The following is a 12,705-nucleotide window of genomic DNA, read 5'->3' on the forward strand; positions in this document are numbered from 1 at the left end:
GTGAGCTGGGCTGAGGGGACAGATGTGGACATGACAGCGACCGACTAGCAACTGACGCCTGGAGACCAGCGAGCCGCCCCTTCCAGAAGGGCCTGCTGCAAAAACGGAGGCTTCACACATGTGCAAAATGCATTTGGTCAAGATCAACACGAGTTTGTCTTTTCCATTAAAAACAAAAAAACAAAACACCAATAATTACTTTTTGAAATAGAAAAACAAAATGGAGAACGTCTCTCTCGTGTAGGATGAAGGGATGAAATACTGATTTACACAATCCACTGTTGCATGTAACCTGGAAAGAACACTTTTTGTTAAAAAGCAAAAAAAAAAAAAAAAAAAAAAGAAAGAAAAATCATAAGAGTTTGAACACTCTGTACTCCAGGGAGCTTTGATTTACCTGACAAAAATAAAAAGTAAACTCAGGTCTGTGAATATGTCTTTAAAAATAGCCAAGTTGGCCGGGCCATCAGCAGAAAGGAGTATCCTAAAGAAGGGTGAGGCCTGCTGGACCCCCAAAGTCACATGTCTGAGAGTTTCAGACCTCTCCAGAAAGTCCTGCGGAGGGAGGCCTGGCCTGTGGGCTCTGTCCACTGCCGGGTGGCGAGTCAAGTTCAGCCGCCTAGCAGTCTGGGCTGCCGGGCACAGGCGGTGTCTGAGGGTTCCTTAGGTCAGCGGGAGAAGGCTTAGGCCCTCCCACCTGGCCCTGTGGAGGGGTAGGGAGGTGCCTCACGTGGACTCGAGTGTGTTGAGTGGGAACAAGTGGTGGTTGGTGGGAGTGGAGAAGTAGAGCTGCCCACTGGGGGTGTGGTTGTCACATGGGCTGCTTAGCCCCAGCGTCCGCTCAAAGTCCAGCAGCTGCCCCATGAAGTTGAAATTGGGCGAGATGTTGGACTTTTTCCTCTTGACAAAGTCATAGGCGTCATTGAGTGACAAGTTCATCTTCTGCATCAGGTAGGCCACGGTGACCGTCACTGAGCGACTGATGCCTGCCAAGCAGTGCACCAGGACACCACATTTCTTGGAGCGAGCCTCGTCTGAAACACAGGAGCATGGGTCAGGGAGATGCCTCCCTACATGGGGAGGCCGATGGGGCTTGGGTACAGAGGGTGGTATGGCCTGATTCCATGAGGGACCTGGCCATATTCCATGTAGCAACTTTGCTATGGAGACGGCAATACCATGCTTTAGCTCAGTCACTGACATTCCTGTGCCTCAGTTTCCTCATCTATAAAATGGGTTTCTTTATTCAGTACTCTTGAAAGATCCTGGGCCAGGAGTTCAACAAATGTGAGCTACTGTGATGACTATGGTCACTGCTGGTACCATCATTGCTACGAGTCTGCACTCTAACTGGTCTTGTTGGTGTCACCTCCATCTTCCCAGGTCACCTGCACCACAGCTACGAAGGTCATTTTAAAAATGGGCAAACAGACTCAGAGACAAAGTGATGAGCCCAAGGCCACAAAGAGACTACTCCTAACTCATAGCAACCAGACCATGCCCTGGGGTTGGGGGCTGAGTTTGGGGCAGCTCCTGTAGGCACTCCCTGAGTCTCCTGGGCAACAGGCCTGAGAGTTTCCTCCAGAAGGGAGCAGACACCTGGGGCCTGGCAAGTCCCTAAGACCCTGATGGTGGATGGTGAATGAAGTTAAGCACCAACTGGCCAGGGCTACTGGGTTTCACATGAAGGCTTTACTTAAAGCAGTGCTCTGCCCATTTGCTAGACCTTCCCCAGCAGGCCCATGTGCCAATGACATCTCTCACCACAGCCAGTCAAATTCTGCCAGCCCTCTGTTAACCCCTCCTCTCCCACCCACTCTCACAACCTGCTTCGCGGTCCTCTGATTCCTCTGTCAGACACACAGGAGAGCACAATCAGTGCTGGCTGAGCTGCTAAATCCTTACTCCTGTCACCACTTCCCGCTGGACTCTGGTGTAGCTGCCTCTCTCTGTGCTATAGCTGGGCCAGAGGTATGAATACTGAGGTCCCCAGCTCCCTAACTGCTAGCCCACTGGGAGGCAGGTACACAGTTGGCACTCAACCAGGGTCCCCCTTCTGGGGGTCCTCATGGCTAAACACAGTCGGTGACAGTCTCATGGGTAAGGCTCTAGGGGCAATACCAGCAGTGAAGGAGACAAAATGTGTGCAGCCCTGTTGTCTGACATTAAGCTCTGGAGCAGGGGGTGGAGAAAGTAGAGACAAGCCTCCAGTAAGTAACACACCAGGATATGTGGAGCGCCTTGTCCTCAAAGCCAGTCCCAGACAATTCACAGGGTAAGAGCTTCCTTGGCTTTATGTTTAGCCTTTTCAGGGCGTGACTGAGGAGTGGGGGAAGCTGGTACTTGACCCCACCCCCCTGAGCTCTCTGGGGTGCTTAGGTCTCAGTTCCTTCACTTGTCATGTGAGGGGAAAGGTTCCCTTAGCTCTGTCCCCTGACCTGCCCCTCCCTGAGATATAGAGGGGCCTTTGGGAAAGATAAAGGCACCCACAAAACAGGCTTAGCCCTTAAGAATCGGGTTCCCCACTTCACTCCTCTCTCTCTTGGGGGAGAGCTCAAATGCTGAGGCAGCACCCAAAGCCCTCTTGGCCACATCCTCTGGGGGCAGGACAGGGCAGGGCACAGCACAGCAGCTCTGGGCAGCCCCAGCCACGGCCCCTCCTCCAGGCCTCCACTTCCTTCCTTCCTCCCAGCCAGGCACCTAGTTTTGGTTCCCAGTAAGCGGATGAGGCGGGGAAGCCTCCCACTTCCTGTTATTAAAGCTAACCCAGCCCAGCCACCACCAAAACGCCGTCCTCCAGACACAGCCACAAGCAGAAGACTGCCTAGGCCACCAGGCACAGAGGACCAGGGGTTATCCCATTGTCCTGATCCTGTGTCTGCTTTCCTATACCCCAGATGAAAGATGCAGACCGGGAGAGGTGACCTGAAATCTACAAGCCTCTAGCTGGCCAAGGAGTCCACAGAACAGGAGGCCATTGACAAGGTGGCTTGAGGGAGCTCAGGTCAACCAAGGCTGACCGCAGGGCATTAGCTTCAGAGGGTTCTAAGTCAGAGAGTAGGATTAGTGCTCCCTCAGCCTCCTTTACCTTCTTTATGTGCCCCTTATGCTTCAAGCAAGCACCACAGGCTACCTGGGAGAACCCTAGGGTTACACTATGATAGTTGACTATTTAGGGCAGGGCTCTGACTCCAGGACCACCCACCCATCAGTCCCCTAAAGTACACACAGTAAGGCCCAAAGATGCGCTGTGACAGGACCCCATTCTGGAGACGCACGTGTACTGAGGCATGATACAGAGCGAGTGAGCCCGTGGGAGGTCTGGGAGCTGTGATGTTGCAGCTTGCTAAGCCTGAAACAGCAGCAAAGACAGAAACACACAAGCTGGACTGCAGAAGCCATGAGGTGCTAGCGGCTGGGGGAAGTCCAGGGTTCAAGGCCCTGACAAGAAGAGGGGCCCAAAAGCCTCAGTGACTCACAGCAGCCAGGGGTACACCCATAGGCACATGCTGGCACATGCAGAGCACACACAGGCCTCGACAGGTTCAGAGGTGCCCAGTTGGGCGCGGGCGACACCCAGAGTCCTGTGCACACCTTGACGCGCCCACCCTCCCACCCTGCCCAGCGTACCACAGCACCTACCAATGAAGCTGATGGCCTCAGGGAAGAACTGGGAGAGGTTCTGGCTCCAGTGGTCAGAGATGGGGATCTGCTTGTAGGTGAACTCGCCGCCGTGCTCAAAGGCGTTGGGCAAGTTGGGAGTGACATTGAGTATGTACTTGATGCCGTACTTGCCAAGCACGTCCAGGTTGGTGGAGTCCTTGGCACAGCCAAGATAGAGGTAGGGCAAGATCTGGACGGGGAAGGCCGGCTGGCTGGACGGCATAGGGCTGCCATCTGACTCCGTAGCACTGCTGGGCAACTCTCGGTCTGACTCGCCGTCTGAGCAGTCAGAGCTGATACGGAGGCCCCCCAGACCCAGCACTGAGGTGGGCGGTGAGCCACTCGGGGAGGACGAGCTGTCTATGTTGGTCTCGCAGTGCTCAGAGTACTCCGTCTGGAACTTGTTGAAACCACCTGAGTCCGAGGTGAGATGGGGACTGGATGAGAGGCTGCCAATGCCAGTGGGCAGCACATACACCTGACCAGGGCTCCCCATATTAGCACAACACTGAAAACTAACATGGGCCATGCCAAGATGTTACACTTGTACCCTTTCACATGTTCACATTTGTCTTATGACCCACTTCACAGCTGTGAAAATGGGGTCTCAAGAAGTGAAGTAATGTACCCAAGGTCCCACACATGGTCAGCAGTGAAAGTTATTATCAGACCCAAGCAAAGCTCCATACCCTTATCCAAGACACTAACTCCAGGGCCCTTGACCCTATCAGCAGTTTCAAAGGCCAGTGAAGATAGCCCAGCTCATTTCTGCATTCCCTGTGCTCACCTCGCATCCAGGGGTGTTCAGTAAGTGCTAAGTGGTAAAGAAAAGCAGATAACCCCATTTGTGGGGTTTGTAAACCCCTCAGCTGAAAACCTAGCTGCACTAAGTCAGTTAGAGGCAGACAGAGCTTGGGACTGTGGACGGAGTCTAGCCCTGGCTTTCCCTTTACGATCCAACCACAGTTAGGGAAGCAAGGGTGAAGGTGCTGTCTGGCCCTTTACTCCATCAGCGGCAAGTTGATAAAAGGGATCCCAGCTCCATCTCTCCAGAGGTCCTCCTTAGAACACAGAGTCTTTCCACTCTTGGGCCCACAAAGGGATATACAGGGACAGGGGAGATAGGGAGCATCTGAAAGCTAGGCTTGGGCCCTGTGCCTGAGGGTGCCGCAGGCTTCCCCTCCCCTCCTTGCCTGCCTGCCTGCCCCGCTGCCAGTGAGAGGCCATTTTGGAATGTTAATTGGAAACACCGGCTGTAGACACTCGCCCCCTGGCGCCACCCCCCTTCTCCAGCAAGAACCGGGGCAGCCAGGACTGGGCACCTGGGATACTCGCCTAAAGCAAGAGACACTACTACCCTGCCCCCCACAAGCGCCCTCTCAGAACCCGCAATCCCTGATGGAACGGGCCACACCGGGATTTCCGAAGTCCCTGACCCAAACTGTCCTCATGCCCTGGGGGCAGGATAGTGTTGTGAAAGGCGCGGTCCTGACCCTGTCCTTCAAGTGACGGGCATTCCCGACTGGATGTGGGGAACTGGACGTGGGCCCCAAGAGACACCCCCTCCTCCCTCTGGGGGGCTAGTTAGTTGCCGTCACCCCATCAATAGGAAAAAAAGGAAAGCCCAGGCAAGGGAAAGTTTGTTCCGCCCACTTGAATCGTGCCGAAAGGCAGCGCAGAGCGGGCCCCACGCCTGCTCAAACCCGCACCGGGCTCCATGGAGGGGGGATGCTGGCCGGGGCGACGTGGCGCCCAGTCGGGCAAATCCAACGCGAGGGGTGGATGCAGCCTCGAGCGATGGCTTTGGGGAGCTGCCTGAGAGCGGGTGGGTCTCGAGTAAGCCCTCACCTTGGAGGTAGTAGGCCTGGCAGCCGTCGTCACGCAGCTTCTGCAAGAGTAGGCCAAGCACAGAGGAGGGAGCCCCGGGCTCGGACTGCCACTCGGCAGTGGCCTCGTCGTAGAGCAGCACGGTGGCTGCCTTGCAGCGCGTGCTGAAGCGCTCCTTGTCGGCGTGGTTGGGGATGATGGAGCGGATAGGCAGGTTGCCCTTGCGCAGGCGGCGCAGCATAAGGCCCGGGATGGCCAGGTTGATGGCCGTCTCGATGTGCGACGACTCGAAGAGCTCGTGCGGTCGGCAATCGAGCAGTAGCAGCGACGCACCGCCGCGCGCCTCCAGTTCCTCCTGCAGCCACTCGGCACTCTTGCAAGGCATGGCTCCCGCTCCCGCTCCCGTCACCGCGCCCGCCCCGGACCCAGACCCTGCACCGGGCTCGGACCCCGCCCCGGTGCCCCCCGCCGCCGCCGTCCCAGAGGCCGACATGTGCGCCCGCGCTGGGGGGACGTGGAGCTGGTTTTTCATGGGGAGCGCGGGCGGCCCGGGGCCGGGGCCCGGCAGCCCTGCCTTGGGACGGCGCCCCGGCCGCGCGGGCCCCAGCCGCGTCTCAGGGCGCCTGCCTCCCGCGGAGCTGCTAGCCCGCCGCCCCGGCCTCCCGGCCTCCGTCCCGCCCGCCGCCCAGCCTCCACGCGCGCCGCGGCCTGACAGCCCCAATTAAACAGCGGCTCTGGCGGCCGCGAGCCGAGGCGTCCTCCGGGGGGCGGGGCCGCGGGACGGGCGCCCGGGCTTAAAGGCGCCGCGCTCCACCACCCCTCCCCAAGGAATATGTTGGCACACTAACAGTCCCGGACGCCCGGAGACCTGCTCTCAGGACCTCGCCCCGCCCCCGCGCCGCCGTCGTCTTGCCTGGTCGGGAGCTGGTTATGACTCGCATAGGGGACCTGGCCAAAATGCCCTCCTGGGTCACCTCCGCCCGTCCTCTCAGCTGTTTTGTAACTAGTCGTGAAACGCTGCCCTAGGGGCGCTCTGCGCCTTACCCCCTCCCTACTTTCACAGAACGAGTTTTCCCAGGGATGGGGCCATGAGGGTCACTATGAACCAACGTCCCCTCCTTCCGCCAGCGAACTCCATTCATTTATTCTGTCAGAGTTCATTCAATAAATGGAAATCGAACGCCTACTACGTGTCAGGCACAGTACTAGGCGGTCACCTTATTGTGACCACGTAGTTTCCGTGACCTGGAGGGAGAGGTCTCAGCCAAATAGAACTGATATAATCGCACTTGGGAGACTAGCAGCGTCTATGTTCATGGAGGAATCCTGAGAAAGAAAGAACCAGTCCTGGGAAAGGATCTAGGGCTCTTTAAGAAATCTTTACAAGTGGTGTGGTGACAGGCACTGAGTGCAGTGCCACGTGACTTTTCCACAGAGGCGGGTGGAAGTGGAACGCTTCTTTCTAATCCGCTTTCCTTTTCCAACCTTCATCTCAATGCACCAATCAACTTTCGCGGGAGGCGGGCGCACGCCGCGTAGATGGCTAATCACGGCCGAGGGACGCGGTTGGGGGGAGGGAGGCGAGGCTCGTTGCCCGTCCCACCCTGAGCGGGGAAGTGGGCGTGGCCTCCACGAAGGCGGTGCATCTTCTCAGGCCAGCAGGACTCGGGAGGTGAATGGAGCCGCAGGTAGCGCCGGAACAAAGCGCCTTGCCTCCCTGCAGCGCGCGTGCGCAAGACCTGCCGCGCATTTCGTACCGGTCTAGGCTGGCCAGTTGCTACACCTTGCTGTCTGCATGATAAATTCGCTGTCTGTTGGGGTACCCCCACCTCTCTGGGGCTTACCCCTCCCCGAGGCGGGTTGGCGCTGATCCACCAGCAGTGGCGCAGGGGACTGAGAGGGCAATGGGTCGGGGGAAGCTATGATGTGATGATTTGCAAAAGGGAGGGCCTCTAGAACTAGAAGATTTGAGCATTCCGCTAATCGCTTGAAGAGGGGCCGCCCAGAAGCAGTCTCCCTCCAGCCTTCCATGAGGAATAGTCCACCTAAAGGATTTTATTCCCGACCTTAGGGCTGTGTCCCAAAGGAACCGTAGTCGTCTCTTTTATTGCGAAACACCACAGCAGTGCCGCCAAAAAGGGTCTTATCTGCCGAAAAGGGGTGGCCAGGGAGGGGAAAGGAGAATCAGGACTCTGGTTCTAGCCTAGACTTGTACTGGAGCTACTGAGCAGAACCTGCTTCCTTCGGGTCTCATCTTTCCTGCTGTTTGCTGACCATGGGAGTCCTTGGGTGGTGAAAAGGGTTGTTGTTGTTGTTTACCGTGGAGTCGGTTCCGACTCATAGTGACCCTGTACAGGGTTTGTGAAGCTGAAAATCTTCACAGGAGCAGAAGGCCTCATCTTTCTCCCGTGGAACGGCTGGTAGTTTTGCCGACCTTGAGATTAGCAGCCTGATTCATAGCCACTATGCTTTGTTGTTGTTGTGTGCCGTGGAGTCGGTTCCGACTCATAGTGACCCTACACAGGGTTACGGGAGCAAACTGGCTCATCTTTCTCCTGCGGAACCGCTAGTAGTTTCCAACTGCTGACTTTGCGGCTCGCAGCCCGATTCGAAACCACTACGCTACCAGAGCTCAAAAGGGTTACTAGCTGAAAATCTGGCCATTTGAACTCCCAGAGGCATCTCAGAAAGCAGGCCTGGCCATCTGCTTCTGAAAGGTTTACAGCCTTTGGAGCAGTTCTACAGTCTTGCAGTCGCCGTGGGTTGGATTCTACTCCATGATAACTAACAACATGCTGTGTGACTTCAGGATGGCTCATGCTTCTGCAGGAGAGTGCTAATCTGGGCCATAACCAACCAGTCCACCACAGAAAATCATTCATCTGGGAAGACATGCTTCTTTGAAGCCGGGTACTTTGGCTGGCAGTCCAGATGTTACCAGAGATGGAGGCAGCACTCCAAAAAGAGGTCTAAGCAAACCCACTGGGAAGAGAGACTTGTTGAGGGTCATCTAAGCACCAGGCACTGCCTGGAACTGGAGCAACAGCCATGGACACCTCGTCTTCCATTCAGTAGCCTCAAGCAGCATGGCTGTTCCAGCATGGTTGGGGAAAGGCCCCAAGTGAGAGCTCCCTCAGGACCATGGCAAGGTGGCCCCTGGTGGGGCTGTGCTCTGTTAACATGATCACGTTCATAATAATAAGGCAAGCTGGAGAAGACGCTTGTTGATAGGTTAACTTGACATCCCGAGGGGAAGGTCAGAGTCACATTAACAGTAGGGTCAAGTGAGGTTGACTGAGGCGAGGACCTGGTGAGGCATATGCTGCTGCTTTCACTTTGTTGTTGTTGTTGTCATGTGCCGTGGAGTTGGTTCCAACTCATAGCGACCCTGTACAGGGTTTCCGAGGCTGTAAATCTTTACGGGAGCAGAAAGCCTCATCTTTCTCCTGTGGAACAGCTGGCCTTGCGATTCCCAGCCCGATTCGTAACCACTACGCTACCAGAGCTCTCACTAGTGGAGTATAATTGTATTAGGAACTTCTTCTCTGCCCTTATAGTTAGCCCTTCACTCGTGCATGAGGAGGAACCATTCTGGAGAAGCTAGAGGAGGCCTGCTAACTCTTACATTATACCATTAGAGAGTAGGGGACATATACCCTAGGAGGAAGAACTATGGAGAAGAATGGAATTGGAAGAACTTGTAAAGAGTAAAAGACAGGGTTTGACTGAGCACAGGTGAGGGGAGAGTCTGTAGGCAGGAGGTGACAGTGGGAGCAAAAGGGAATGAGTTACTAGCTGGGGCTTTGAGCATCATCATCCATACTGCAGGAGAGGCTCAGAGCCTCGGTCCCCCTGTAGAAGCCCTTCCTGCAGTCTTGAATAGTTAAACTTCAGGAAACAACACAATTTGTAAAATGGTTCACAGCTGAACTGCCCCATGAGAGAAGTGGGGTGGCAGTGGGTGCTGAACCCTCAGACTTAGAAGGTGAAGAATGAGGCAGGAACTTGTGTGTGATCAAATAGCAAGAGGCCAGAGCCACCCCTGCCCAGTGCCTTGTCTGCACCTGTGGTCTTGATTCAAGGATGCTGGGAGGAGATACCTGAGGGAGGGGATTTCCTGGCCAGAATGTGGAGCCCAGGGTGAAGCCTTAGGATCAAAGACATTCTTCTTCAGCAAGAATGTGGCCCTGCCCACTCTCTAGGGTTCAGATCCTCCCTCACCTACCGCCCCCAGGAAAGGTACCCAGATCACCAGAGCCCCTGAGGGGCAGGGTAGAGGAGTGGGGAGTCTCCAGAATAGGTCTAGATGAGTTGGTCCCAGGTTGGGAAGTACAGGTGGAATTGCTTGCTCTTCTAAGAGCTATACTTCTCATACACACACATACCTCTCCAGGTCTTTTCACAAGTTATTCCCTCAGCCTGGACACTTTTTATCCCACCCTTCTGATCCTTTGCCTTTACCCTCAGGAAGACCTCTGAGCCCTTAGGCTAAATTAACTCCCCTGCTTTGGACATCCAGGACCCCTATCCTGCTCCCCCTTTTCTCTGCCCTCTCTCACAATCATTGTTAAACATTTCTCCAGGCAGATTTTCTCCTTCTAGATGCCCAGTGGCATGTCTGTTCCTCCCTAAGCCTGCTCCTCCCCCTGCCATCCTCAACTCATCTCAGAAAATGATGAGTCTTTATTCACCAGGTGCCAGGCCCAAGCCCCCAAGGCATGTTTGGAGCTGCCTTCCCTCTCTGCACACATCTGGGCCAAAAATCATACAGAGAAGAGGCCTTCCTAGCAGAATAAGGTCTGTCTGCAATGGTGGGACATGTCATGGCCCTTTGCTGATCTTCTAGGAGAAAAGGGTCTTTAAAAGAAGATATGCACTTCTCCCATTCCGACACACACACATGGCTTCATGATGCAGGAGCAGTGTCTCTAAGAACAGTTTAAGCAACTTGAAAACAGACTTTCTTTTTCCCACTGGTGCCATGAACTTGTTGAAAATGGGCTGCCATATTTCAAATGGCATCAGCCAGGGAGAAGGCACCCTGGTGGTACTAACTGGAAGATTGGTGCTTTTGACCCTATCAGCCACTCTGTGGGAGAAAGGTGTAGCAGTCTCCTTCCATAAAGATTTACAGTCTAAGAAACCCTATGAGGCAGTTCTATAGGGTCATTGCGAGTCAAAATTGACTTGACAGCACTGAGTCTGGTTTATGCCAGGGGGGTTGGTTTCTCAGCTTCCTGACCCTAAGTGGAGTCCACTGGAGAGCATGAAGTTAGTACAGTGTGATTGGTTGCTTTTATATGGCTTTTCTAGACATGGTCTTGTAACTCCCACATAGTGATTAGGTTCAAACTGACCTTATGGTCCAGTGCTTTATTCCATAGCGCCACACCAGGACTCCAATGATTGGGTGGTGGTGGTTATGTGCTATGGAGTCAGTTCCCACCTGTAGTGACCCTGTATAGGGTTCCAAGGAGCATCTGGTGAGCTTGAACCACTGACCTTGCAGTTCAAATGACTTTGCAGTCTGACGCATTAGCCCACAGCGCCATATCAGGACTCCAATGATTGGGTAGGACTATGCAAATAAAGTGCTTGTATCCCATCAAAGGGACTGGAAAGCTTACTGGGAATGAAAATAAGGTGCATGACACCCTTGTGGATATGGGGGGGCCATGCCAATGAGGTATATAGATTGGTCAGTTTTTCCACCTCACTACACTTAAAATGAGATATCCCAAAGGTGGAGTGGGGACCACTACCACCAAGAAGAGACAGGAGCATAGTGTATCCCTCAGACTTGCACTGAGGCTCAGTAGACAGAGAAAGCTATAAGACTGGAAACAGTGAGAAATAGCAGTAAAGAAACAGAGGCAGCAGAACCGGGAGAATGACAGGGGATGGTACAAAGGACTTCCCGGCCCACAGAACACAAGAGCTGAACACCTTTAGGCCAAAGCTTACTGGTGGAGTGGGGTGCTTCTGGGCACTTAATGGCAAGCTAAACAGCTTTGAAACACTTGCTTGAGCAGGGCAGAGGTCAGGCTGGCCCAAGAGGTCCAAGGATCCAGAGCCAGAGATAGGTCTGCTTCCAAGCTGTTCTGATAAAAGAACTGTATTCTAACTAGTTTCTGATCCTGACTCATAACCAGTTACTTCCCTTATAAACGTCACAGTCTGTGAGTTCTGTATGACCACTGCAGTCAATGATTGAGCCCAACAGACAAGCAGGGTGTGCGGTGGGAGGAGTGGCTGGCTGCTGTCAGATTGGTAAACAGGTTGGAGAGGAGGCATGTCTGACCTCTGCCTCACAGGAGTCAGCCGTAGGCTCATCTGAGGTGATTCTCTCTTCCCCTCGTGAAGTTAGAGGAGGTCTACCATTTTTAGTTAGGGTAGACTTGCTGTCAAACGGCAGCTTTCAAGCATGGGTTCATCTCACATCCCCTGTGAGAGGTAAGCAGGGGTTGGGGTTGGGGTAGGGCTGGGCACTTCAGTCCATAATGCTTGCTTCAGGTAACTTGAGCCAGTCTCCAGCTAGGGCAGTTCTACCAGGCTGGGAGGTGGCCTGAGCCCTGAACCAGGGGGTACTCTGGCCCTTGGTGGGTTGTAGTCAGGAGACAGAAGCTGGAGCAGGAGTGAACTGGGGATGGCCTCACACCTCCTCTGCTCTAGTCAGAATTCCTGGGGTACATACCCACTTGTGTGGCTGTACACACAGAGACGTACAGGAACTTTGGTGTGGTGCTGGAGGATAAGCACTAGACCGTAAGCTTGGTTGGAACCACAAGGTCAGAGGTTCAGATTCACCAGCTGCGCCTCTGAATCTCTATACAGGGTCACTATGAATCCGAACAGACTAGACAGTATTTAACACCACCACCACACATACATACATGTAATGGCACATACACACGCAATGCAGGCACAAATACAAAGCAAAAGCCAAACCAAATTAGGTCGATTGGGACTCACGGTGACTCTAGGTATGTAGAATAGAACTGCGCTCCAGAGGGTTTTCAAGGCTGTGACCTTTTGGAAGCAGATAACATTTCTTCCAATATACCTCCAGATAGGTTTGAACCACCATTTCAGATAGTAGTCAAGGGCTTAACCATGTGTGATACTCAGGGGTTCCTAGATCTAAAAATACAAACATATGCTCATAGACACATCTACACATATGTATGTATATAGAAATGCATAGGTACAGACCTA

The 12,705-nt window shown here is 54.1% G+C and overlaps 1 protein-coding gene across 1 annotated transcript; it reads right to left on the reverse strand.

Moving 5' to 3' along the window:
- Positions 1 to 248: 248 nt before the first annotated feature.
- Positions 249 to 6,022, reverse strand: DUSP7 (dual specificity phosphatase 7). The gene is made up of 3 exons (XM_006876016.1): positions 5,512 to 6,022; positions 3,643 to 4,077; positions 249 to 1,034 (listed from the first exon to the last, which is right to left on the reverse strand). The coding sequence occupies exons 1-3, from the start codon at positions 6,020 to 6,022 to the stop codon at positions 727 to 729; spliced, it is 1,254 nt and encodes a 417-aa protein (XP_006876078.1). The 3' UTR covers positions 249 to 726.
- Positions 6,023 to 12,705: the final 6,683 nt, after the last annotated feature.

The sequence above is a fragment of the Chrysochloris asiatica genome, unplaced genomic scaffold, assembly GCF_000296735.1.
Source record: "Chrysochloris asiatica unplaced genomic scaffold, ChrAsi1.0 scaffold00350, whole genome shotgun sequence".
Lineage (NCBI taxonomy): Eukaryota > Metazoa > Chordata > Mammalia > Afrosoricida > Chrysochloridae > Chrysochloris > Chrysochloris asiatica.

Coding starts and splice junctions, on each gene's coding strand:
- DUSP7 (XM_006876016.1), bottom strand. CDS start 6,022: ATGAAAAACCAGCTCCACGTCCCCCCAGCGCGGGCGCACATGTCGGCC. Junction 4,078..5,511: donor CCAGGCCTACTACCTCCAAG/GTGAGGGCTTAC, acceptor CCTCGGACTCAG/GTGGTTTCAACAAGTTCCAG. Junction 1,035..3,642: donor TGAGGCCATCAGCTTCATTG/GTAGGTGCTGTG, acceptor CCTGTGTTTCAG/ACGAGGCTCGCTCCAAGAAA.